The 24,952-nt window shown below is 37.1% G+C and overlaps 1 protein-coding gene across 2 annotated transcripts in view; it reads left to right on the forward strand.

Annotated features, from left to right (window-relative positions):
- Positions 1-23,833, forward strand: part of LOC109107118 (rho GTPase-activating protein 5-like) — a 35,377-nt gene extending 11,544 nt beyond the window's left edge. For both annotated transcript variants that reach the window (XM_042742543.1, XM_042742542.1), the window contains exons 4-7: positions 16,849-16,926; positions 18,610-18,741; positions 20,514-20,619; positions 21,970-23,833. In XM_042742543.1, the coding sequence (XP_042598477.1) occupies positions 16,849-16,926; positions 18,610-18,741; positions 20,514-20,619; positions 21,970-22,285 (632 nt within the window). In that variant the 3' untranslated portion in view covers positions 22,286-23,833. The remainder of the gene's footprint in view (positions 1-16,848; positions 16,927-18,609; positions 18,742-20,513; positions 20,620-21,969) is intronic.
- Positions 23,834-24,952: the final 1,119 nt, after the last annotated feature.

Below are 24,952 nucleotides of genomic sequence, written 5' to 3' on the forward strand. Positions count from 1 at the left end.
TATATTTTGGTCACTCTTTTGTTTACTATTATTATTATATTTTTTTTTACTGTTTGGTTAGTTTCTTGTTTTGATGACAATGGTGGCTAATACAAAGTATTTTTGTAGTATTTTGGTATATGTGGTTATGGTATTTTTTATTTTTTTTGTTGTGGTATTATTAATTGTTAGGCTAATGTCATGCTTTTGTTTCCGTGAATTTTTTTGGCTGTTATTTCAGACCTTACGGTGCAATCCTCTACAGACACCTTGGCAATTGAATCGCCATTGGCTAGTAAATTTTTTTTAGTTTACTTGCCAGTCAGTCAAGCATTATAGCAATCAAGTATGATTTAATAATAGAACTTTTGTGCGTTCGCTCAAACTGATTTGCTGAAATCAAAACCGGGACATAATAAATGAGCGCCAGCCAATGAGATTGCCATTTGCGCATTAGTTCCGCCCACTACTGGAAATTCCGGCAGTTCTTAAAAGCTGAATAATTCCAAAGGAACGCCGTTATTTTGACAGGAAAATACAACAAAGAATATCGTTTACATGTAGCGTGTCAATTCTCTCTCTCTGTGTGTGTGTGTGTGTGTGTGTGTGTGAGACAAAGCGACGGCGAGTCGTAGGCCTTCACACTAGAGTTTACGGTACGTTGCGCATCCATTGAGATGAACTGAAAAATAGCACAGATCGCTCAACGGAGAGTGGAACTCTGAAGCGCTCAGTCAGAGTGTTAGGCGAGTGAAAATATATCTGTGCTAAACTTATACTAGCCTCCAACTCACACACTGGCGAGTAAAATCTGAGAATTTATTAGCCATTGGCTAATATTAGACATCATTTAGTCGTCTAGAGTGAAGATTTAGTCGCATGTCGAGGGTTGTTTATCCTGGTTAATCGTGTCTGCCGGTATTATTCCCACCCTTACTACTGAGTTTTTTTTTTCTTTAACCTTTTACAGACAGAAACTAGATCCATGTGAAGGGATGAGTCTTAATTTGTGTGCCTCCACTTCCCACACTTCCCTTTATATGATCTGGCTGAATTAAGCATTTAAAGAATTTAATCTACTAGGCTGCTCGGCAAGTGGAGTTTCCCTCCTGATGACTGTTGCTTTCCCAACTCTAGACATGCACCTTGCTGGAGGCTTGCGAAACGTTTTGATGACTCTGGCTGTTTCCTCCTTTGACACATCAAGGTCTCTGGTGAATGCTTAGCCATAAGTGTCCGAAAACGCAAAGTCCTGTTAATCACCTTGGCCTGCTACTGCTTGTCGTGCTTGAGGGGAGAGGATGTCAGAAGCGCTTGGCTTTGACAGGCTGTCGCCACACATCAGCTAGTGCATCTAGATTCAGGAAGTGGCTTAGAAAATGTAATGAACGGGAGGGCAATGATGCCATAAGCTCTGGGAGTTTGTCAGAAAGCAAGAATGAAGCTTATGTACTTGAAGAATTTGCAAACAGAACTTTTTAAGCTCCCAGTATGCCTGATGGTTGTCGTTTAGGGCTATTGTACATGCTCACTTCACCATGCTGGTTTAAAACATCTAATTCGAAATGGCTAAAAAATGAATTATGTTCAGACTAGGGGTGACCCCCAAATAGTCCAAGATTCGATGCTTCAATAGGAGCTGCCTTATTCGACTATCAATCTCACAGTTGAATATTTGCAGAGGTGTTATGATCATGCCATTTTGGCTAAATAGGGGTGCTCAGTGTCTGATTTTACATAGAACTACCAGTTTTCTCCCATTAAGTTAATATACAGCCTATTAAGATTCTTATGTGAATAAGAATCTGAAAAGAATTATGCTTTTAATATTTTTAATGTGCATGAATAAATCCAACCACCCTTATAGATTTAAATTGCACTTTCCATAATCCGTGACTGACAGAGGAGCGCTTTAGCGGTAGGGATTTAAATCTTTGACAAGACTAAAATTGACACAGGCAGGGTGAAAGACCAGGTAGGTTTAAACAAGTAGGGTACAAGTGATTTCAAAACATTTCAGCCAGTTTATAGCCTATATATTGTGTATAATATATTATTTATCTAGTATAAGATGCATTTGGTTGAGTTACGCTGCAGTTAAGTGCTTCATTGTAGTACTACGGTGATTATCTCTTCAGCACACAGTGCGAGCAGAACAAACAACAATGCAAGCTATAAATAATTATGACTGGTACTGTCATGTTAGTAACATTATAATGAGAACACCATGTGTTTTTTTAGAGTTTATTTGCTGTGTTTCTGCATGTTGTTGCGTGAAGAACACGTCCACAAAAGGAGTTCACTTCAGAGCCGTGCAGAAACGTTTGCATTCGGGGGATTTTGTGCAGATAGCCTATAAGTTGTGATAATTAAAGGGTTAGTTCACCCAAAAATTAAAATTATGTCATTGACTCACCCTCATGTCGTCCCAAACCCGTAAGACCTCCGTTCATCTTTGGAACACCGTTTAAGATATTTTAGATTTAGTCCGAGAGCTTTCTGTTCCTCCATTGAAAATGTATGTATGGTATACTGTCCACGTCCAGAAAGGTAATAAAAACATCATCAAAGTAGTTCATGTGACATCAAAGGGGCAGTTATAATTTGTTGAAGCATCGAAAATACATTTTGGTCCAAAAATAAAAAAAATTACAACTTTATTCAGCATTGTCTTCTCTTCAGGGTCTGTTGTGAGCGCGTTCACAGCACTGCAGTGACGCTGCTGACGTACGATGCTGCTGACGTGTTATCTTTCAGCAGTGTCATACGTCAGCAGCGCAATGAACGCACTATATAGTATAAGAGTTGCTTTGCCCGCATTACTTTGAGCCATAAAACTAGTGTTATCAGACAGTGTGTCTTGGTTGCTATGGAACCAGAGGCCTGTTCTGCCTTTTTGAGGTGTTAGTTGCATAGTCCATAGACCCTTTGGTTAGATGAGGGGGCGTTAGATATTATTTGTTAAATATGACAAAGTGACAAAAAAAAAAGTGACAAAATGACGTGTCATACAGCCAAGTATGGTGACCCATACTCAGAATTCGTGTTCTGCATTTAACCCATCCAAAGTGCACACACACAGCCTTAGGGTTAGGAGACAAACTCTCTAACCATTAGGCCACGACTTCCCCATATAGCTGTATGTCTGATTTTTCCAAATGCTTACTATCGCAATACCGCGCTATTGATGTGCAAACCGCAGAAGAATGCAAGAACAGCAGCAACCGCGATTTATGTGTGTTTTCTTTTTTCACAAGGTTATGCTTATGCATATAGGCTAACAATAGTCTAGCGATCTTATTATCAGGTTTTTGTTCTGTTATGTGGATCGTTGTTTTGTCCTTCTCTTCTGTTTACTTAACTTCCTGTTTCAACGCTATTTGGTTTCGGTTTCATTGGTTTCTGAATACGTTATATCGTCTCACACACACACACATATATGGCAATAATACCGCATACTGCACTATTGAGCCTCTAAAAATTTCCGCAAGTGAAATTCCTTCACTGCGACAGCCCTAGTAGTTGATATATAAATTTTCAAAGTTTGAACATTTTCTGTATGCATAGAATATCCTGATGACCTCCTACTCTGGGTGGGAATCTTATTATCGAGTCAATATAAAGATGTATCAGTCAGGACTGGGAATTGAAAGGGAAATCGTTAAAAAAATTGCAATCCTGTATACTAAATTTGACAAAATGTGCAGAATACATTGAGAGCGCACCAGCAAAATACAGTATCCCACAATTCAGTGCACTTTTCTTCACCTTTTGTTTCCAGTGTGAAACGTCAACTGGAAATAGTAATTAGCCTTTTTTTTTTCTCAAAATATTTGATCATTTGCAAGACAAGATCCATGATTTCTGTTGAGTTTAGGTTTTGTTTTGTTTAGTTTTTTTTTTTTGATTAAATTTTTTTTTTCCTCAGTGTGGCTTTGTTTGGTTTTTGTTTTTTTTTTTTTTTTTTTTTTTTTTTCAAAATATTTCATTAGATTTGTAAGAGTAGACCCATGAATTCTGTTTTGTTTTGTTTAGTTTTGGTTTGGTTTAATTGTTTTTTTTTTTTTAAATTATTTTTGTTTTGTGTGGCTTTGTTTGTTTTTTGGGTTTTTGTTTTTTGCTTTGCTTTGCTTTGCTTTGTTTTGTTTTGTTTTATTTTGTTTTGGTTTTATAAAATTGAATCCAACACAAAATAACTTGATGGCACTTATTGAAGTAAACATGTAACAAGATTGTGTGACTATTATACCATTCTACTGTTTAAAAGGTTCAATAGTTATGTAATGTGTACTGTTTTACATACTAATTTTTTTTAAATATAGTAAGTAGTATACAGTGTAGTAGGCTATATTTTTCCTGCTGCTGTTAACTTGACAAACATGCGTAGAACAGCATTGTTTCTTGTTCAGATTTTGAAGAAAGAATGTAGCAGTAATGAAACTTACAGTGAACAGATGAGAAAGAACCATCACTTTAGTTTTTAGGAAACACACCTACTCCCAAAAGGACACGCTATCTATCCTGCACTGATTACGTAATTGCAGTAGTTTGCAGATTAAAAATGACTATTTTTAAGCATATCCCATCTGTCCATGATGAATTAGAGATGAGCTGGAGCGAATGATGCCGTCACTGTTTGCTGAAGTACAGATGTCCTGGGTCTGCCGGTCAGTCCATGGTCGAGCTGACCACAGCTCATCTGCCGACACATTACACATGCATTACTGCTTTAAGTTCAGACTCAAAACGTGTCGCTACATTGGCCTCACAATGAGCCCTTGATGATAATTCACGCTGAATAATTGAACGTGTGGTTTGTTGTTTGTCTTTTTTTGATGGTTTTGTTTTTATTCTGGCTTCTTGCATTGCTTATTTTCATTATATCAGAATTAAGTCCATCAGCCCCCTTCGCTGCAAGCAGATATTCTGTGTTAAATCAATGCCACAAAGTTCTTAGGACTGTGCGAGGGGATGCCGTTTAGCTGCAGGCAGTAGATAAGGCCACTCGGCTCTGCTAAATCCTCTCGACTGCCATGACTTTCTCATGGGGCTAAATACACGCAAACCCACCCCTCTTTGATAACCAACTTGCTGTGCTCACAACTTAGATTGGACTCGTTTTATTTTAAAAGCACTTACGCCACTCATGCAGCTGTCAACTCAGCATGACTAAATATGTCAGGGCTTAATTTTTAACCACTTTCAGACAGTTGTTTGACTCCTGAATCTAGACATCTAAGCGTTTATGTAAAAAAAAACATAGGCTTAGGACCTTACATGCTACTGCTTGACCTAAAAGTATAGCAGAGCTTATAGGGATTTCTTTTGACATCATTTTCTTTCCCATTTTGCGTTTTCTGCAGTTTTGAGTCTGCAGTTACTTTAAAGAAGGAGTTCACCCAAAAATGAAACATTTCATCATGTACTTGCTTTCATGTTTTCAAATCTAACGTTCTTTCTTAAGTTTAATACAAAAGTAGAAATTTTGAAGAATGTGTGGATCATTTAATTTTTTTTATGATGAATGATAATGAAGAGTGGAGCTTTCAAGCTTCAAAATGGCCACAAACTCAAAACTCAAACCTGGATCAGTTTGGCTCGTGAATGAAACATTTAGATTGTTTTTGTGAGCATGATCAACCAATTAATTGAGTAGATCTGATTCAGTAGAATGATTCATACATGAATTAGACATCACTACTTATGAAAAGAACTAAGGAAAGCTGGAACAAATATAAATGTTTTCAGTAGATAATGAATATTTTCAGTCTTCCACATGGCTTCAGAAAACTATGGTACTTTCAGGAACGCTTGTCGAAGACTGACATGGAAGAGAAGAAATTGTTGAATAAAATCATTATTTTTGTTTTCTTTGCACACAAAAAGTATTCTCGTACCTTCATAACATTACGGTTGATCCACTGATGTCACATGGGCAAATTTAATAAATACCTTTCTGGGCCTTGAACATGGTAGTTCCCTTGCTGTCTATGCAGGGTCAGAAAAGTCTCGGATTGAAGAATAACAATCTTATGGTTTTGGAACAGCATGAGGGTGAGTAATTAATGAAAGAATTTTCATTTTCAGGTGAGCTATCCCTTTAACAAAAGAGGCATTGTCAACAAGTTTTTTCTTGCATGGATTTGGAAATCAATAAAAAGAGAGCTGATACGCTTTGATATTTTCTTTCACATCTGCCGCTTTGATTTATAGGCGCCAAGAGCTGCAGGGAAGGGCAATTATTATCACAGTAGTGTGGAAATTGATGACTCGACTCGGATTCTGCCCCCCTCTACATTCTGCAAGGTTCGATTTCCAGACCGCTTTTGTTTGCGGAGTGACTAAGTGACACTAATGTTGGCATTTGAGGCTTCACGTCTCTCATCGCAGGATCAACCCTGACCTGAGTTTATTTCCTAAACCTCGTTAAGTATATTGAAACCCTGTGAGGAATAAGGTTAATAAGGGTTGGTATATTTTTAAACCGATTTCCTGTGGAATGAGCATGTGAGTCGACGCTTCCCCACTGCTGATTTATTATGGTGTGTGCAATAGCCTCGAAACTCACGTTTGCCCCCCGCTAACACAATCATACTGTATCTCATGGAGCATTTCTTCACCAGGCGTCTGTGCTGATGGATTGAGGTTGGTTTAGAAAAGCACTTTCCTTCCATGTCTATTTGTGGATGTGGTTATTTGGTCTTGAACTCCACCATGAGCTGGCTGTTATGGCAGAATAATTAAGCAGATGGTGTCAAGTGATTTTGTATAATGGTTTAGCACCAGATGCACATGATCTTCCATGTAATGATTTCTCTTGATTTGAACGGTTAGGGGTTATGGGTGCTCTCTCATACCGGAAAGATGGATCGGAAATCACTCTCAATTCCTTGCCAACACAGTAGCTCTGTTCCTTAATGAGCCGCCTATATAGGCAGCATCCTAAGTGGCATTGAACCTCATAGGAGACTGATTGAGAACACTCCACAAATGGTGCTTCTGATGTAAAGTGTACAATTGATTCCATTAGTCTTAATTTGTTATATGGCTAAGCAAATGCCACAGTAATTAATATTTTTCTTTTTTGTGTAATTTAGGGTATTTTGCAAACTTTTTGTATAATAATTTTATTAACTTTTTTTTATTGATTATTATTGAATTTATGGAATTAAATATTTATAATCAACATTTCTCCATACTTGTCCACCATGGTGATTTTTATTTAATTTTTTTTCCCATCCTTTTTGCTTGTTGCAGTTTGGAATAGGTTTCTCCAAGAGGATGTATTCAGTGCTGCCTTAGATTTTGGCTAGAAGAATATATCTTGAAAGGGATAATTATGAATCCAACCTTTTGAAACCATCTTCACGCTATGTGTTGGAATGGATCTAATGTGTTTTAACACTGTTTTAAAATTCTTTATTTTTGTGAAATCGTTTTTTCACACAAGCTGTGCTAGTCCGGGCACTGCAGTGCAGGTGCAGTTTGGTTACCTAGAAGGATGACACACAAAACATTTGGTTTAACAACAGATAGTTCTTTTTAATCTCCTCAAACGTTTCTGAATAAGAAGATAAGATACATTACACAAGAAAAGCGTGTAAAGTGGATCAAAGCAGCGTACTGGGAATACACTTTTTTGGCTTTACTCAGGCCTCTGTTGAAGGTATGAATCTTTTGATAGCAGCCCATCCCTGGTGCGTTCCTGTGCAGGCACGCCCTTTTCAGAAAGGATTTGATGACAGCATTATAAAGGAAGCTCAGTGAAAAGGTTGCAGTCCCGGTGTGACGTTCGTCCCAGCCTTGAAGCAAGAACATTGATTTTGCACAGACATGCGCTGTAGCATTTACAGAAGCTGTAACCCTGAGCTTTGCCCTTTTATTGTGTACGACCCCTTCTAGACATTGTGGTAACATGGGAATACGATGCATGACATTTGCCATTATACTCCAGAGTCCAGCCTAAAGCGTTCACGTTGACAATGATTTTATCACTGGAGGTCACCAGGTCACTCTGCTGTTGCTGACTGTGATCACAAATAAGATGTATTACCAGTAGATATATGTTGTCATTGTGTATTGACAATAAATCTTTTTTTATTGCTGCTGAAAATAAAAATTATGCAGGAGATGGTATATAAATTGCATTAGTGAATCATATCATGAACAAGATGAATGATGATGATCAACTCACACAGGCGGTGATTTCTGTTTTTCTATGCGTAATGTTTTTATTATATCTCTCTGTGTAGTTCGAGACTAATCGTAAACGAACAATGGAATTATTCACAGTAGCATATTAACTTTCCATCTTTCCCACACTCAACTACAGTATCTCACAACAGATGGATGATGTGGGCTCCACTGCCTTCATTCCTGTAGAGTGCATCAGTTAGAATTTGGAAGTAAAAAAATAGTACAGTGAGGGAAAAAATTATTTGATCCCCTGCTGATTTTGTATGTTTGCCCACTGACAAAGAAAAGATCAGTCTATAATTTTAATGGTGGGTTTATTTTAACAACGAGAGACAGAATAACAACAACAAAATCCAGAAAAATGCATTTCAAAAAAGTTATAAATTGATATGCATTTTAATAAGTGAAATAAGTATTTGATCCCCTATCAAATCAGCATGATTTCTGGCTCCCAGGTGTCTTTAATTCAGGTAACACAATGAGATTAGGAACACTCTCTTAAGCTCCAAATCTCAGCTTTTTACCTGTATAAAAGACACCTGTCCACAGAAGAAATCAGTCAATCAATCAGTTTCCGAACTCTCCAGCATGACCAAGACCAAACAGCTGTCCAAGGATGTCAGTGATAAGATTGTAGACCTCCACAAGGCTGCAATGGGCTACAAGACCATCACCAAGCAGCTTGGTGAGAAGGTGACAACAGTTGGTGCGATTATTCGCAAATGGACGAAACACAAAATAACTGTCAATCTCCCTCGGTCTGGTGCTCCATGTAAGATCTCACCTCGTGCAGATTCAATGATCATGAAAATGGTGAGGAATCAACCCAGAACTACACTGGAGGATCTTGTCAATGATCTCAAGGCAGCTGGGACCATAGTCACCAAGAAAACAATTGGAAACACACTACGCTGTGAAGGACTGAAATCCTGCAGCGCCCGCAAGGTCCCCCTGCCCAAGAAAGCACATGTACAGGCCCGTCTAAAGTTTGCCAATGAACATCTGTATGATTCAGAGGAGAACTGGGTGAAATTGTTGTTGTCTGATGAGACCAAAATCGAGCTCTTTGGTATCAACTCAACTCGCCGTGTTTGGAGGAGGAGGAATGCTGCCTATGACCCCAAGAACACCATCCCCACCATCAAACATGGAGGTTGAAACATTATGGGTGTGTTTTTCTGCTAAGGGGACAGGACAACTGCACCGCATCAAAGGGACAATGGATGGGGCCATGTACTGTGAAATCTTGGGTGAGAACCTCCTTCCCTCAGCCAGGGCATTGTAAATGGTTTGTGGATGGGTATTCCAGCATGACAATGACCCAAAACACATGGCCAAAGCAACAAAGGACCGGCTCAAGAAAAAGCACATTAAGGTCCTAGAGTCTCCAGACCTCAATCCTATAGAAAATCTGTGGAGGAAGCTGAAACTTCGAGTTGTCAAACATCAGCCTCGAAACCTTAATGACTTGGAGAGGATCTGCAAAGAGTGAGACAAAATCCCTCCTGAGATGTGTGCAAACCTGGTGGCCAACTACAAGAAACATCTGACCTCTGTGATTGCCAACAAGGGTTTTGCCACCAAGTACTGAGTTGTGTTTTGCGAAGGGGTCTAATACTTATTACACTCATTAAAATGCAAATAAATTTATAACTTTTTTTGAAATGCGGTTTTCTGGATTTTTTTGTGTTGTTTTTCTGTCACTCACTGTTCAGATAAACCAATCACTTAAATTATAGACTGATCATTTCTTTGTAAGTGGGCAAATGCACAAAATCAGCAGGGGATCAATTTTTTTTTCCCTCACTGTAAATATCCCGTTTAAATTCTCCATGGATAAATTGATATTTAGGAATAATATAGGTTTAATTTATAAATAAAAAAGGTTGTTAAATTATTGGATATGCTTCTGTAGAATTCAAGTGTGAATTTTTTTTTTTTTAAATCATTGTGTAGTAGTAGTAAGGAACTATGCAACACCCTATCCTGCAGCACTTGGATCCACCAATGAAAGAAGACACAGTTGCTATAAAAATGAGAATCATGGCAAAAGAACTCTGTTGATGTTTCTCTACAATCTCAGCTTGTAACTTACACTAAGGGTTGAGAGTAAATAAGAGAGAAAATTCATCTTTTTTTATTTAGCAAATATGAATTGATCAAAATTGGGACTAAAGATTTGTGCAGTTAAAAAATTATATTTCAAATGAATGCAGTTCTTTTGAACTTTTTCACAGCTGAACTTCACAGTACAACGTTTTCCGCACAAATATTAAGCAATTTTCAACATTGATGATAAATGTTTCTTTAGCTCAATCAGCATATTAGAATGATTTCTGAAGGATCTCTGAAGACCTGCATAAAGGCTGCTGTATTTTCAACTTTGTCACCATATGAAAAATCTTACAGACCCCAAACTTAGTGAAAGGTAGTATAGGCCTATATTTTTAACGATTTTATTAAATTCACATATTGTATTTCATACTCATACATTGTAAAACTACTGTACACATTTATAGATATTTATTCTATTACATCATGTGCAATGTATCATGATCTTGTACCTTTTTAACTTAGGCTTAAATCTTGCTGTTGTGGATTTGTTTAAAAATTCCCATGGAGAAAATGAATGGGAAAAATATTTCCATAACCAAGACTTTCACACTGGTTACTGTTGCGCTCTAGTGGTTGTCATTGCATTGTGAAATTGTTCATTTGCATAAAATTTAAACTGGCCTAACCATGTTGAGTCTCTGGGCATGTTTGCTTTTGTCACTAATGGTCACTCTGGTCACCAACACTCATTGACAATGAATTACTTCCTTCTGTTGTTATTATCAACAGGGATTAATGCTCATTGTGAAAACAAATACTCATGAAGAACATGACATTTCAGTTCCTCTAATGAAGCATCTGACATGCAGAGTCTGTGTGCAGTGCACTTATTGTGTGATATTGTCTGTGTAAACACTTCATAAAGAGCTAAAACAGCAGTGCTCATAATGGCAGGTTTTCATTACTATGCTGACCTTTTGTGTACGTCGTCTGGCATCACTTCAAACCACATTCGAAATTACCTCTGCTAAAAGAGAACTAAGGCTTAACTGATAAATCTGTGTTATACTGTGATTTCTGGGTTTTATATGAGTGCCTGATTTGATTTATGGTCTGTTTTTGCATATGGGCTCTATTTTGACATTTCCTGTGTTACGGTAATGCCTGTGATTTCCTGTATCATGGCGGCCTTTTGTTGCCTCTGAGGTTGAGCTCGATGGTAATCTGCTGATGAGGAGGTGCAGATAAAGTCCAGCGGTGAATGGGAAGGGCTTAGAGGGGACAATAGACTTGCATCCAAATTAAGATCACTTCCCTTAGTACGGCTTCCTGTTACTGTTTTTACGACACTTTTGACATTGACCTTCCTCACAGCATTTGACTGAAGATCATCATGTCTGAAATTACTGACACGCCACACAGGATCTGCACACTGACTGATTTTACTTTTATGCCTGCCAGCTGTTGGACACCATGATTATTGGTGGCTTAGAGTCCTCTTGGGAAGTTTGTATTTATGTGTTGTGAAGTCATAATTACGATGTCAGGTGCGTTCAAATCACTTTGCAAGATGGTGATGCACCTTTTCTACATAAAATTTTGCACTATTTTTTAAATCTGCATCTACAAAAGGATGAATACAGGATGTGCATTGGTTGTTCTGCATTATGTTTTAACGATTTTTCAGGGTGATGTAAATTGAATCATATTTTCTATTGTAATTGTACAATTCTGTTATTTTGTAAAAGCAATTTCGAAAACTAACTAAAATTTAAATTTTAACAAGCTTGGGGGATAGTTCAAGGGATACTTTACCCAAAAAACGAAAAATCTGTTATCATTTACTCATCTTTAAGTTGTTCCAAATCTGTCTCTTTTTTTTTTCTGTTAAACACAAAAGATATTTTGAAGAACAAACGATTGCCGGTAGCCACTGACTTCTATAATATAGAAAAAAAAATACTGTGGAATTCAATGGCTAGTGACAACTGTTTGGTTACCAGCATTCTTCAAAATATCTTCTTTTTGTGTTCAGCAGAAGAAAAGAAAATGATGACAGTTTTCATTTTTGGGTGAACTATCTCTTTAAAGAAAATCCTGAGTTTCCCACTCGTAATTACAACTTAGTGAAATTCATGTGCATTCAAATCGTAATTACTATCTTTCTGATTTGACTTGAATGCACCATATGTTTGAAATGTGTCCGCACTGAATGATGAGTAACATTTTACGTTATTTGGACCGGTTGAAGTGTGTTTATACTGTCCATCAAGTGATTTGTATAAACCTGAGTGGCTAAATCTCAGGGAAGTGCAAATGTCTGTTTGTGTGTACTGTGCTTTATCAGCTATCTGAAATAGTATGCTGACACGTTCTTGAGCAGGCTGACAGTTCAGTACGTGTGAACTCCTTCAAGGCTTTGACTTTGATATGGTACAGTGCGGTTAGTCTCGAAGTGTTCCTGCACTTGTAAGTGAGCTCACACTCTGTTTGCAGTGTCAGGCTGGGCATAACACCACCAGGCCAGAGCTCACACTCACACATGTGACAGGACTGACAAAAAGGGGTTGGATCTAAACCCACGCCGTTGCGTGGGAACCTTACTAAACCATCACTTAATGTCCATGAGTCATCAGCAGGCCACAAATGACATCACAAAGCAACAATCAACCAGGGATGGGTCACAATGGTTGCCTAAGCAATAAATTAAGTTTGCTAATACATCTAGATTTGTTTTATCTCCTTGTTTTCTTTTCACTTATTTTATGTGCTAAACTACATACTTCTTGCACAAGCTCTTTCGACTTCTTAGCAGAATATATTTAATAATATTTAGATGTAATTATAAAACTTACATATTGTGGTGCGATTTTTATTTGATCATAGTTTCACTCTAGCTCCTTGAGTAACTTATGTCACTCACTAGTATGAGAGCATAAAAACATTAAAGATGTTTTCATAATATATTTTTATTAAGTTTTATTAGCATATTTGTTGATAGATTTATTCAATTCATTTTAATTTTAAGCTGTTCAAGTGAATTAAAAAGCATTGGTTCAACAATTTATTTGCTTAATCACAAAAGTCCTTATGTGCTGTTTTATATTGCGCATTGAAATGTGTTTTAGTGAACAAAAGTCAGATGAAAAGATTAAATATGATTTTTCCTTCTCTGTGGAAGTGTACATTTAACTAATTACTATACTTTCTGGGGCTGTGTATCACCAGCAAAGTCAAGATACGATACGTATCCCGATACTGGACTGCACTGAATTTCACCTCAGTAGGTTTAAGTAAAACAGCGGTTTATTAAACACTGCATACTATAGGGCCATTGCTAACTATCACCAGAGCAGTATGGTGGCCTAGAAGTGCAAAACAAATCACAATTCTGAAAACAAAATAACAAATTACAAATGCAAATGCAAATCTAAAAAAACAAAAAAACTAATCAGAAAACACAACAATTCCGAAAACATAAGTCAGAAAACACAATGACAGATCAGACAAACCGGAAGAGGTGGAGAGAATAGATTACTCACCGCTGACTGGACGAGACATCTGTCAATCAATGTATACAGGAAGAACAGTAGAGTAGTGGTAGAAAGTTTGGAGATGGTCTTGAAGTAACACAGTTTAAATGTATTGTATGAATTGCCCTTACTATGGAATAAAATAAAAAAAATAATGTAAATTTACAACACTACTTATATTACCTTTGAATCAGATTACAAAAAACTAGTTAACACTAATGAGAGAATATATCTAAAAAATAATATATAATAATAAACGATAAATTTAAAAAAATACTAACCATCATCTCTCTCTCTCCCCCCCCCCCCCCCAACTCTTTTAAATAAGTCATGAAAACACTATCGTGGCAATTTTATTTTGCTATTTGAGCAAATGGGAATGAAAAAACAGGCAGAGGTGTGTTAAATTGGGATTTTTGTGGGGTTCATGTGAACTCTGGTACGGTTCGCTGCTGATATGAACGCAATTGTACCAAATCATAGAAGTGAACCGCTATTAATGACGTATTGTTTGATTAAAAAAAAAAAACACTTTTGTGTCACTTTCCTGACGAACACATTCTCTGCATTTAAAAAATAGAAATAAAAATCAGAAGCGTTCTAAACTAATGCTAATAACTGTAGCTCACAGCCAATTTAGCAACACAGAAACTTCTCAGCGCTGCCCTGCAATTTTATAAAATAATTGCTTAATCGCTGAAGAGCTACATTATCTTTCTCAACAAGGAGCTGGTAACATCATTGGCTACGTTTACATGCACAATTTTTGGTTCAATTTGACTGAATTCATTGATGATTGATGAATCTAAATGTAGTGTTTACATGAATGTGTTTGTGTCACAAACTTCAAATCAGAATAGTTTAGTACTGTTTGCACATAATAACCTCTCTCCTATACAGTTCTTTGGTTGTTTTTAACAGCAGAATTAATATTTATCTGTTTATTGATAAATATACATATAAATCGCTGTGCTGTGCTGCTTATATTTATCACGCAAAAAAAAGCCCTACGATGCACTCTGTCGTATTAGAAAAGGAATAAACCACCCCCTTCAATCCAGTTGTAATTAAGGTGTTTACATGAAGGTTTTTCAGTCCGATTGAGCAGCCAATCCAATTACAAACGGATTATTTAGTTGCATGTAAACGTAGACAGTGTTCCTTAAGCAATTAAAGCCACAGCTTCACTGTTAATAGAGAAATGAGGCAAAAACAGTGGTAATTCATACATACACAGCCTCTCTCTCTCTCTCTCTCTCTCGTAAATGAACACTTGATGAGTTACACTTTTCTGAGAATAGAATATTGAAGTGGAGATTGCTAAACTGCGAGCTTACCGGTGTTTTCAGAAAGCCAGTGGGTTTATCCACAGTGGAGAGAGAGCGCATACTCATGGTTGCCAGGTAGACAAACTTAGAGACCTCCATATAGAGTAAGTGTGAAGCTCTGTTTTGGGGAATACGTCTCTTTATATCAGGCAACCCGGTTGTGTTCTTCTGCTGCCAGATTAAACAGTGTTGTAGCCTATATATTATAATCTATTCAATATTTTTTAGAAACCTTGCACTTTTCTACTGAAGTGCTGCTCTTGTTTTCAAATTAAGTGCAGTCCACTGTTGTGCACGTGCCACGGTATCCATATTTGTATCGTCAAATCTCTGTGAGGAAATTTACAAGCCAATGGCGATTCTATTCCAATGTGTCCGTAGAGGGTTGTATCACTTTCAAGGCCCAGAAAGGTAGTAAGGAGGTCGTTAAAATAATCCATGTGACATCAGTGGTTCAACCGTAATGTTGTGAAGCTGCAAAATACTTTTTGTTTGCAATGAAAAAAGAATTTTCAATTTTGGGTGAACTACCCCTTAAAGGTGCAATATGGCCACCTACTATGTTGGGAGTGTCAACCCGACACTGTATTTTTTACAGTATTATCATAACTGTAGTATTAGCATGATAACAATATTTACTTTTTTCCCCCAATATTTGTAACTAGCTAGATCCGTTTCACCCAGGCAGTAATAAACAGCCCACATTTGTCACTACACACCTGCCCTTTCCGTGAACACGGTGGCTAGTTAAGCAGGCGCCTCTGTGTAGCCTCCCACCGCTCTGGAGGAGGGACCGGCTCTGACATGTGCGAGCATCTCAAGAATTCATAGCGGTTTTGACTTGTAGCAGTTAGCAGCCAACAAGGCTTTGGAAGTGACTGTGGGGGCCCTGTGTTTTGCATCAGCGCTCCGGAGCACTGCGGCGCTGCACAAGGTCATGGCTTCACAGAGCTATCTTTAGCTAGATAAATGGGCTTCAGTAGATTAGACGTAATGAAAATAAAGAGATACATGCAGCGTTATCTGTCAGGGAACGGGGAAGTGTGGGTTGAATTCCGCTGCATTATCTGCATTTCTGGCCTACTTTTTCTCGCCGTGAGATCAGCTCGTATGTCCACTCATCCATCTGGAGTGGCCCAGTTTACTGGGTTGAGTGCATGATTTGAAATATTTGAGCAAAGGTTGTAGAAAAAGAGCTGTTCTTGTTGAAAGGCTGTAGATCTAGGCCCTATAGCTCTCAGTAATATTTGGTCTTCTGAGGAAGATTTTCACCTCGGTAAAGACAGCATTTCCGCGGATGTGACCCAAACACATACTGTTTTGGCAGATGCTTTCTTACCTGTGACTGACAACAACATAAGGTTACTTTAGACGGTATTATGCACTCAGATGGAACAACACAATAGCACAGATACAGCTAGTCATATTTAAAAGTCCAGTTAAAAAGATCAACTTGGCCTTGGAATAAAAAGAAAAAGAGATGTTTTGTTTCACCAGCATAATTTTCTGTCAAAAATATGGACTTGGTGTACCTTAACTTGTGTTTTCTCCATCCTTTACTGTTTGTTCTGCAGTGTTTCTTTATTTGTATTCACTTTATATTTAATAAGAAACTGGAACTGACACCTACAGTTCATTTGTGCATCCTTTTAAGCATTAGCTGTTTTTTTAGAGCACTAACTGCTTTGTTCCACTGAGGTTTTGTCACATAACCTTTGCGGGATTGATTTTAATGAAGTGTCTCTCTTAATTTGCAGGTCTCACCACAGAGGGCCTTTATCGAGTGAGTGGAAACAAGACGGATCAAGACAACATTCAGAAACAATTCGACCAGGGTACATACTGATTTTAACTGGGCTCTGTGGGAAATTAGGCTTCATTTGCAGGCATTTGATGGCATACCGCTGGGGCACATGTTGGAAGATAGTTCACAAATTGGATAGAAGGAGACTGATAAACTCTAGTTTGAAGGGTTAATTTGTATATTTGATTTTCTCGTCACCTTTTAGATTCATGATGGTTCTATTGAAGACACACACTGTTCAGCAGCATTCAGAAAGCTAAACCGTCTCAGGGCTCTTGTCTGCTTTAGTTATTTGCTTCATTTTAATGTGCAATATATTAAACATTTATTTTAATATTAAAAATTATATATATTTTCCTTATAGTTAATTTAAATTATTATATGTTTTTTATATAAAATATAAGATTTTCTGTTCATAGTACATGAATGCTAACATAATTTACATAATAAAATGTTAAATCTTTAAATCTAAATTTTCTTCTAACTATCAAAGGGTGAAATCTCCATTCAGCTGCATGAATGACGAGAAACAGGCCCTGAATTATGTGATTATGATCTGTCTGTAAAAACAAACTTGACATTTGTGGCTTCTGACTGGCGTGATGCCTGCAGGCCTCCATCAAGCTGTGATTCGCACTAGTTATTAGCTTATGCAGGACATTTTTAGCTTAAATCTCCTTGTGACACATAAAAGCGATCTGTTATATTCTCATTTTAAAGCTCAGAATTAAATTGTCACTACGCTGACAATATATTGAGGCAGTTACAGGCTAGCGGTGGGTGGTATGACCAAAATTTATTCCATGACACACACAATTTTATTACCCTGTAATGGTCTATATCACAATACAGCTATTTTGGCTGCAAATCCATTGAAAAATATATTCTATATATTAAATAACTGTGAGTATTTTGGATAATGCAGTGCATTCAGTCTTTTACTTTGTTTGTTTTTTCTTTTTATTTGTAGCTTGATGGACAGGAACCAAATGATAAGATTATTCATAACAAATGAAGCCTGGCATCCATGCAAAAGCACATTATGTAACGCTTGAGTTAAAAAACAACAGCTTCAAAACAATAAAACTGGCAAAAATAAATTCTGTGCATAACGAAACCCTTCCTTATTTTGACAACTTCGCAATATATTTCCTCATTACTGTTTTTCGTTGCTCTTGTGTGTACGACCATTATACCGCTTGCTATTACAGAATATATACGTTTTTATTTTGTAGCTTATGTGAATCCACTCTTGTTTTTATTTATCTTTCAAATCAAACACTAGTCATCTCTAGCTGGTGAGTTATGGAGATGAGTGGGTGGAAAATCTTCAGCCGAGTGACCAGATTATTCACTCAGTGAGCCATCGTTTGGCCAAAAGAGCTACTATAGGCATCAGTCTGCCCGCTGGCCCGGAGCCTTTAGCCTCCCTCTCTTTTTCTCTTCTCCATCCTCACGATACTGTGAATTGGGTGCTTTTTCCCCTTCTTGTGTTCATTCAGTGCCTTTGCGTAGAGATCTAGTCTGACAGCTGTCATTTCACCTTAAACCCGGCTCTTACAGCCTCTCTTTCTCTTTCTCTTTATTTTCCTTTTCTCCATAGTTTCCTTCTATTCTGCTCAGTCCCGTTAAATCTGTTTTAGTGGCTTTTTCAGCACTGACGAAGGGAGTTGGATGCTTATGCAAGCTCACACTATTTTCATTCTTCTCTCAGACCACAGTGTTGACCTGATCGTGATGGATGTAGCCGTGAACGCCGTGGCTGGGGCTCTGAAGGCCTTCTTTGCCGACCTCCCCGACCCCCTCATACCGTATTCTCTCCACCCAGAGCTAGTGGAAGCAGCCAGTAAGTATCGATTCATTCAGGTTATCAGGTGCTTCCTCTTTGGCTGAGATTTGTGGTAACGGACTGCTTTAGAATATCTTGTTTTATTAGTTACCTATTTTTTAATTGAAGATTTTATGCTGACAGTTTCTACTAAGTGTGGCATATAGTAGCTTTATCTAAGCTTAAGTAATAGTGTTTTTTTTTTATTATTAAAATACATACAGCTGTAACTTAAGTCAGTCATTTGTAGGTTGATTCCTCTAAAAACCTGTCACTGTAGCAAAAAAAAAACAACAATATTCCATTTCTTTGAGCATTACAATAACAGGAACCATTGACTCATCAAATTGTGATTATTATTTTTTTTTTAAATTTCATCTTTTAAGATTTTGATTTTCAGAAGCTTGAAGGCCTTCTCATATAAGATTGTATGCAATTTACTGACATAACTTCAGTCTTCACAAACAGCAGGTGGCCGAGGTAAAATGAGGCAGGTTTAGTGACACAGCGTTCATCCGTTGCATCAGCACAGGCTGCGGCTACAAGAAAGACAGGAAGTGTGTCTGCTACAGCTATGAGAACAAGTAGCAACCTGCCTGTGTTACTTCACCGTTTCAACAGCCTACGAGTCAAGTTTTTTTTCGATCTGTACCCGGTTTCTTCTTTCAACTACGTTCAATATTAATCCCATCACCACACCGTCTAATCCCAGCCCAAGGTAGCTGAGAAGTCATTTAAATGCATCTGCATTTCCGTTTGATGCTTCCGAGTGCTGAATCTAATCCAGGGCCCCCTGTGATGTACTCCTCATTATTTCTGATCCTCACTGCTGTAGATAAATGACATTAACTGCTGGGATGCTGTTCTTTTTGAACATACTGATATTTCAGCTTTATCTCTTCCTTCCCCTTGCAGTTTTTTTGGCAAGGCGGTTGTAGCTTGTTGTTCTTATACAGAAATCTCTTTTTGATAACGAGTGTGACATGAATGCAAATTTGTAATTGTCTTTCGGCTTGAAAATATAAAATATACATTTATTATGCGCTTGCTTATACGTTTTAAATATTCCGTTCTTGTTGAACTTAATTCTGAACAGATTGCACATGTGACGTTTCTCTGAGTATTTGATTCTGATTGTTTAATTTTGATTATCTGCAGTTAAATATTTTTTTTATACCACGGGGCCATTGAATGCTTGAATCTGATTGGCTGACGAACGTTCTAAGATGTGCAATTATTTTCAGGGAAATGCACAGCGAGCGTAGTTCCAGGCAGCTCTTGACCGCATTAAATGTAAATATCACTTCGCCAAATGATTTTGGATATTTCAAAGGTCCTTACAGCCTACAACAGCAAAAGAAACAAAACCCGCAACGACACTGGCCAAACAAATAAATATAGTCAACAATCACTTAGTTATTAATTGTATTAACTGCGTTAGTCTGCTGTCAAAGTCTAAAGACTCTGTTACTAGGTCTAAAATGAAGTTTTGGAATTAGCAATGGAGGCATTGGATGAGATGTGGAAGAAATTAATCCTACTCACAATAGCGTTTTAAGTACAGATGCTTTGAAATATATAATATGATTGATGTCTTGAGGTGTGGTTACTGTGGTTATAATAAACTCAGATCATGTCCATTTTATTTAGTAGTTTTGTAATAAGCAGAATAATGTACAAGTAGCCAGTTGTTATCACAAAATAAACCATAACGGGTATTAATCAATATATCAAAGTCTAAATATTTCCTCACTTCTGTCTAACGAGTTTGTTAAATGTGTTTTCTCCAGAAATTGTCGATCATTATGAGAGACTACAAGTGCTGAAGGAAATAGTCAGAAAATTTCCTCCTGTGAACTATGAAGTTTTCAAATATGTCATCACTCACCTCAACAGGTAAAGCTTCAGCTTCCCCTTTATATGTCTTCAGCTTTATAAAATAGTTTATCTTTGTTCAAGTTCTGTTAATAGTAATTTATCCCATTCATCTTTATTTGTAGAGGTTGGTTCCCAGATTTTTTTCATTTTGCAAATATTTTGAGAAAATTATGTAACTATTATTTTTTGAATATAATTATATATTTTTTGCTCATATATATATATATATATATATATGTATATATATATATATATATATATATATATATATATATAAAGGGTGTAACGATACACGTATACATATTGAACCGTTCGGTATGAGGCTTTCAGTTCAGTATGCATTACAAACCGAAAGATTGGATTCGTTGGACTAGTCCTATTACATTTGGACAATTAAACCGCTTAGTGTGTAAATAATGTTCTCAGTGCCTCAACAAGGCAGCCCAAATGACGACGACAGTCTAAAGACAATCTTGTATCGACGATAGCCAGAGATATTGTCAAAAACATCAGTTGTTGGCAATATTGATATTTGGCATTTCCAGTTAATGTAGGCCTTTTACATTCTTATTTTTATTAGGCCTATTATTATTATTATTATTATGAAGTTACTTTCATTATTAAATTCAAATTACAATTAATTTGCCCCATAATAATTACCAAATAACTGACGTGCTGCGAGGATAACAAAAGATAAGGCTATTTACTCCTCAATTTAAAAAAACAGGTCTATTATACAATGAATTATAGGCCTACAATTAAAATATTAACACTGCAGTCATCATTAAAAATCAATGAAATAAAAAGCTTTCATTTCAAGCACCGACTTTCAAAAACAACCTGTTTAACATGAAATATGTTCCTTCTCATTTTTTTTTCAGCTATGTAATAATATATATTAAGGGAATAAATGAAAACCGTTAGCTGTGTAGCTATTTGTTGAAGTAGATTCGTCTCCGAGAGAATATGCAGCGTCACATGCAGAAAACTCCGTCATTACTCCGCACTTTCATTTTTACTTTTATTTTCTGCATATAGTGAATTGACTGAGATAAAGAAGTTCACCGGCATAACTCTTGCGCAAAGTTTACATGTTGCTTATGTGTGATATCCATTGGCTCACCTTCATGGTTTAAAACAGAAATATTTCCAACATTACGATGTAACCAATTTACCACCGTACCGAACCTAACCGTGACACCAGTCGTATTGAACCGAACTGTGAATTTTCTAAACAGTTACAGCCCTAATATATTTTTATATATATATATATATATATATATATATATATATATATATATATATATATATATATTATACTTTTTAAGAATGCTTTTTAAATTATATTTTATCTCCTTCCTCCACTAGGGTAAGTCAGCATAGTAAGACCACGTTGATGACAGCCGACAATCTGTCCATCTGTTTCTGGCCTACGCTCATGAGGCCTGATTTTGAGAACAAGGACACGCTGTCCACCACCAAACTCAACCAGTCCGTCATCGAGTCCTTCATCCAGCAGTGCCAGTATTTCTTCTACGGTGGTGAAATCACAGAGCCCTCCAGCGCCAAGGGGACGCCTCCTCCACACGGCCACGGTTTAGAGTCCCTGCTGGCTCTTCAGCTCCCTCCTCCCCTCCAGCCACAGCAGATCCAGCACCCGCTGCCCCCCGAACCCCTCATATAGACTTTCTACTCACATTCGGCTTGTACGTGTGCGAATAAGCCGCTTAAAATAAGAAGTGAAAAAAAAAGAACCTTTTTTTTGTACAAAGGAAGATGTGACTTGCATAAGACCTCCCCTGTCCCATTTAATTTTATTTTTTTAATTTTCCCCTTTTCTGTTCCTCAGCCAGTCTGAATGAGATGCTGAATAAAACTGTAAAGAAAAATTGTAAAGAAAATGTCAATGTTAATTTGACATAGTAAATGTGCACATCGACTAATTTCAAAAGTGGCAAACATAAGGAAAATATATTTATAAAACTTGTTTTGTTTGGAAAGACAATGGAGCTGTCAATCACTCACTAAAACCAACACCACATGCACGGCTTGCCATAATGGCAAAATGTGCCATTTTTCTGCTTGTGTTTGTCCCCTTTTTATTTTACAATGGACTAAAGATATATTTTTAGGATATTTTTATCTTAAAGACAGCAGTTGTTGTTGGAGTGGTGGTGTCCCAAGGCGTTTGGGATTGAACTAATATGAGTTTATGAAATCAGGGGCACCTGCCTAGGATGCACTTTGTCCTACAGACTTTGAACCGGGAGCCCCTCGTACTCTGGAAACCACAGAAAGGGAAACAGCCCACTGCAACCGTTCGGCACATCTCAGAGATCCAGGCTTCAGAAGACGCCAGGTTATCTCCGTCTCGTTTCATGTTCGTTCGTTTCTGTTTCCGTTTCTGTTACCACAGACCACCTTCAAAATTTCTATGGTTCTGTTGATTAATTTCTTTAACTGAATTTGCATGTTCTTTACCACTTTTAATAACTGAAAGAGAGAAAAAAAGTTAATGCTTAACTGTTTTTATGCAAGACTTTTTTTTTTTTTAAGCTAACTTGTTTGAGGGAACATTAAAATGGGGTCAAATTGTTATATTCGTTCATTTGGGTCATGCCATGGTTCGACTCATCATTTTGATTTTAATTGTTTCCCTACAATAGGAAAATATAAATATATATATATCTATATATATATATATATATATATATATCTATGTCAGCATCGTTTGATGGCTGGCAAAACAAAAAACACGGGGTACTGGAGCTCTGTATAATCTTGTAAAATCTATAATCAGATTTTTTTGTGGTATGATAAATTTGGGGTAAGATCTATTGACTGTACTTAATTCCCTATATAAATAAAACTTTTTTTGTTTTTCTGTTTTTATTAGATGGTACTGAATTTTGTTCCACTGTAACAGATGCTGTTTAGAAAGCTTGCAGTCTTTGTGTGGAATACAGCACAACTCAGAGGTGTTTAGTTGTGATGCGGGAGCTTGTATGTGAATGAATGGGAACAAAAATGACAAGATTTATCTCAATTGACTCACTAAAACGGAGGAAAGGGCTCAATAGGGTAAGTGTGCAGCTGCTAGGATCCCATTTAGTGTAGTTTAAAAGAAAAGAGCAACATTATGTTCATATGACTGCCTCATATGATGTACAAAACTAAATATTTTAACATCATCTGCTATGTATTATAGTAAATAAATGATTTTGACAAATGATGTTTGCCTGGTGTTGTTTTTCTGGTGCGTGAGCCTTTATGAAGAAACATCCAATTGTAGTTAAAAGGTCCTCTGTAATCAGGGTTGCCAGATCTGCGCAATAGAACCAGTTTAATGGGCACTCAAAGCTAGAAGAAAAGTTTTATTTCAAGTAAAACAAAACCTAAAATATGCCACTTCCTACCTTTTTACGTTTTAAAATACATATTTTAGTTATTATCTTGCATTACACACAGTTTTAACTTATAAATGACAGTAGTAATCATAAAATGTCTGTTTTTACAAATAGGATTATCTTACCCTAAGACAGTCAGCTAATGTACACAGTCTTTGGTGTGGATGCTAATCTTTTATTTTTGACTGTTCTTCTTGGTCCTTTTCATACATTTCTTCAAACACGCTCCTCATCAGATTATGTGGAGATTAAATATTGAGTAGGTTAAATATTTAAATACAAACATTCCAATCAAATATATTTTCTGCAATATGTCAAACATTTAACCCGCGGGAAAAAAGTCTATCCCTGGCAAGTTTAAAGTATCCCAGTTCTTGGCAACCCTGTCTGCAATGCTGCCGTGTATAACGTGCGCCACCTACAGGACCAAGATATAAACTACACAACTCGATGTGTGTGCGGTACTTAATTTATTTGATTTGTTTACATTATTAGGCACAATTCCTACGTGTTTGTTTTGTAGCGAATATGGTAACAACTAGCTTCAATGACACAAAACTGAGCTTATATATGATCGAAAACTCAACATTTCTGGAAGGAAGTCATTGTTCCACCTGAGGCTGAAAGCTTTTGCCTTCATAGGTGAGAATTTAAACCGGTCACATTCTGTGAAAGGGGTTCTTGCTCTCAGACCTAATACATTTGATAGCTCAGCTCAATTCATCTTGTGTGAAGAGTATCAAATCATCTTGGCTGCATGTGGAGGTCTTGTGAAATCTGAGGCCAGCAAAAAACCCCACGTTAAAATTGGGCTTCAAATCAGAGTCGGCGTCAGAGCAGATCTATTGGAGGGGCATTGGATCATCGGCGGGGGGGCACTGTCGTTTGATAAATATTTTTTGACGTATTGGCAACATCATAGTAGCATGGAAATCCAGACCTAA

This window comes from Cyprinus carpio, chromosome B17, assembly GCF_018340385.1.
Source record: "Cyprinus carpio isolate SPL01 chromosome B17, ASM1834038v1, whole genome shotgun sequence".
Lineage (NCBI taxonomy): Eukaryota > Metazoa > Chordata > Actinopteri > Cypriniformes > Cyprinidae > Cyprinus > Cyprinus carpio.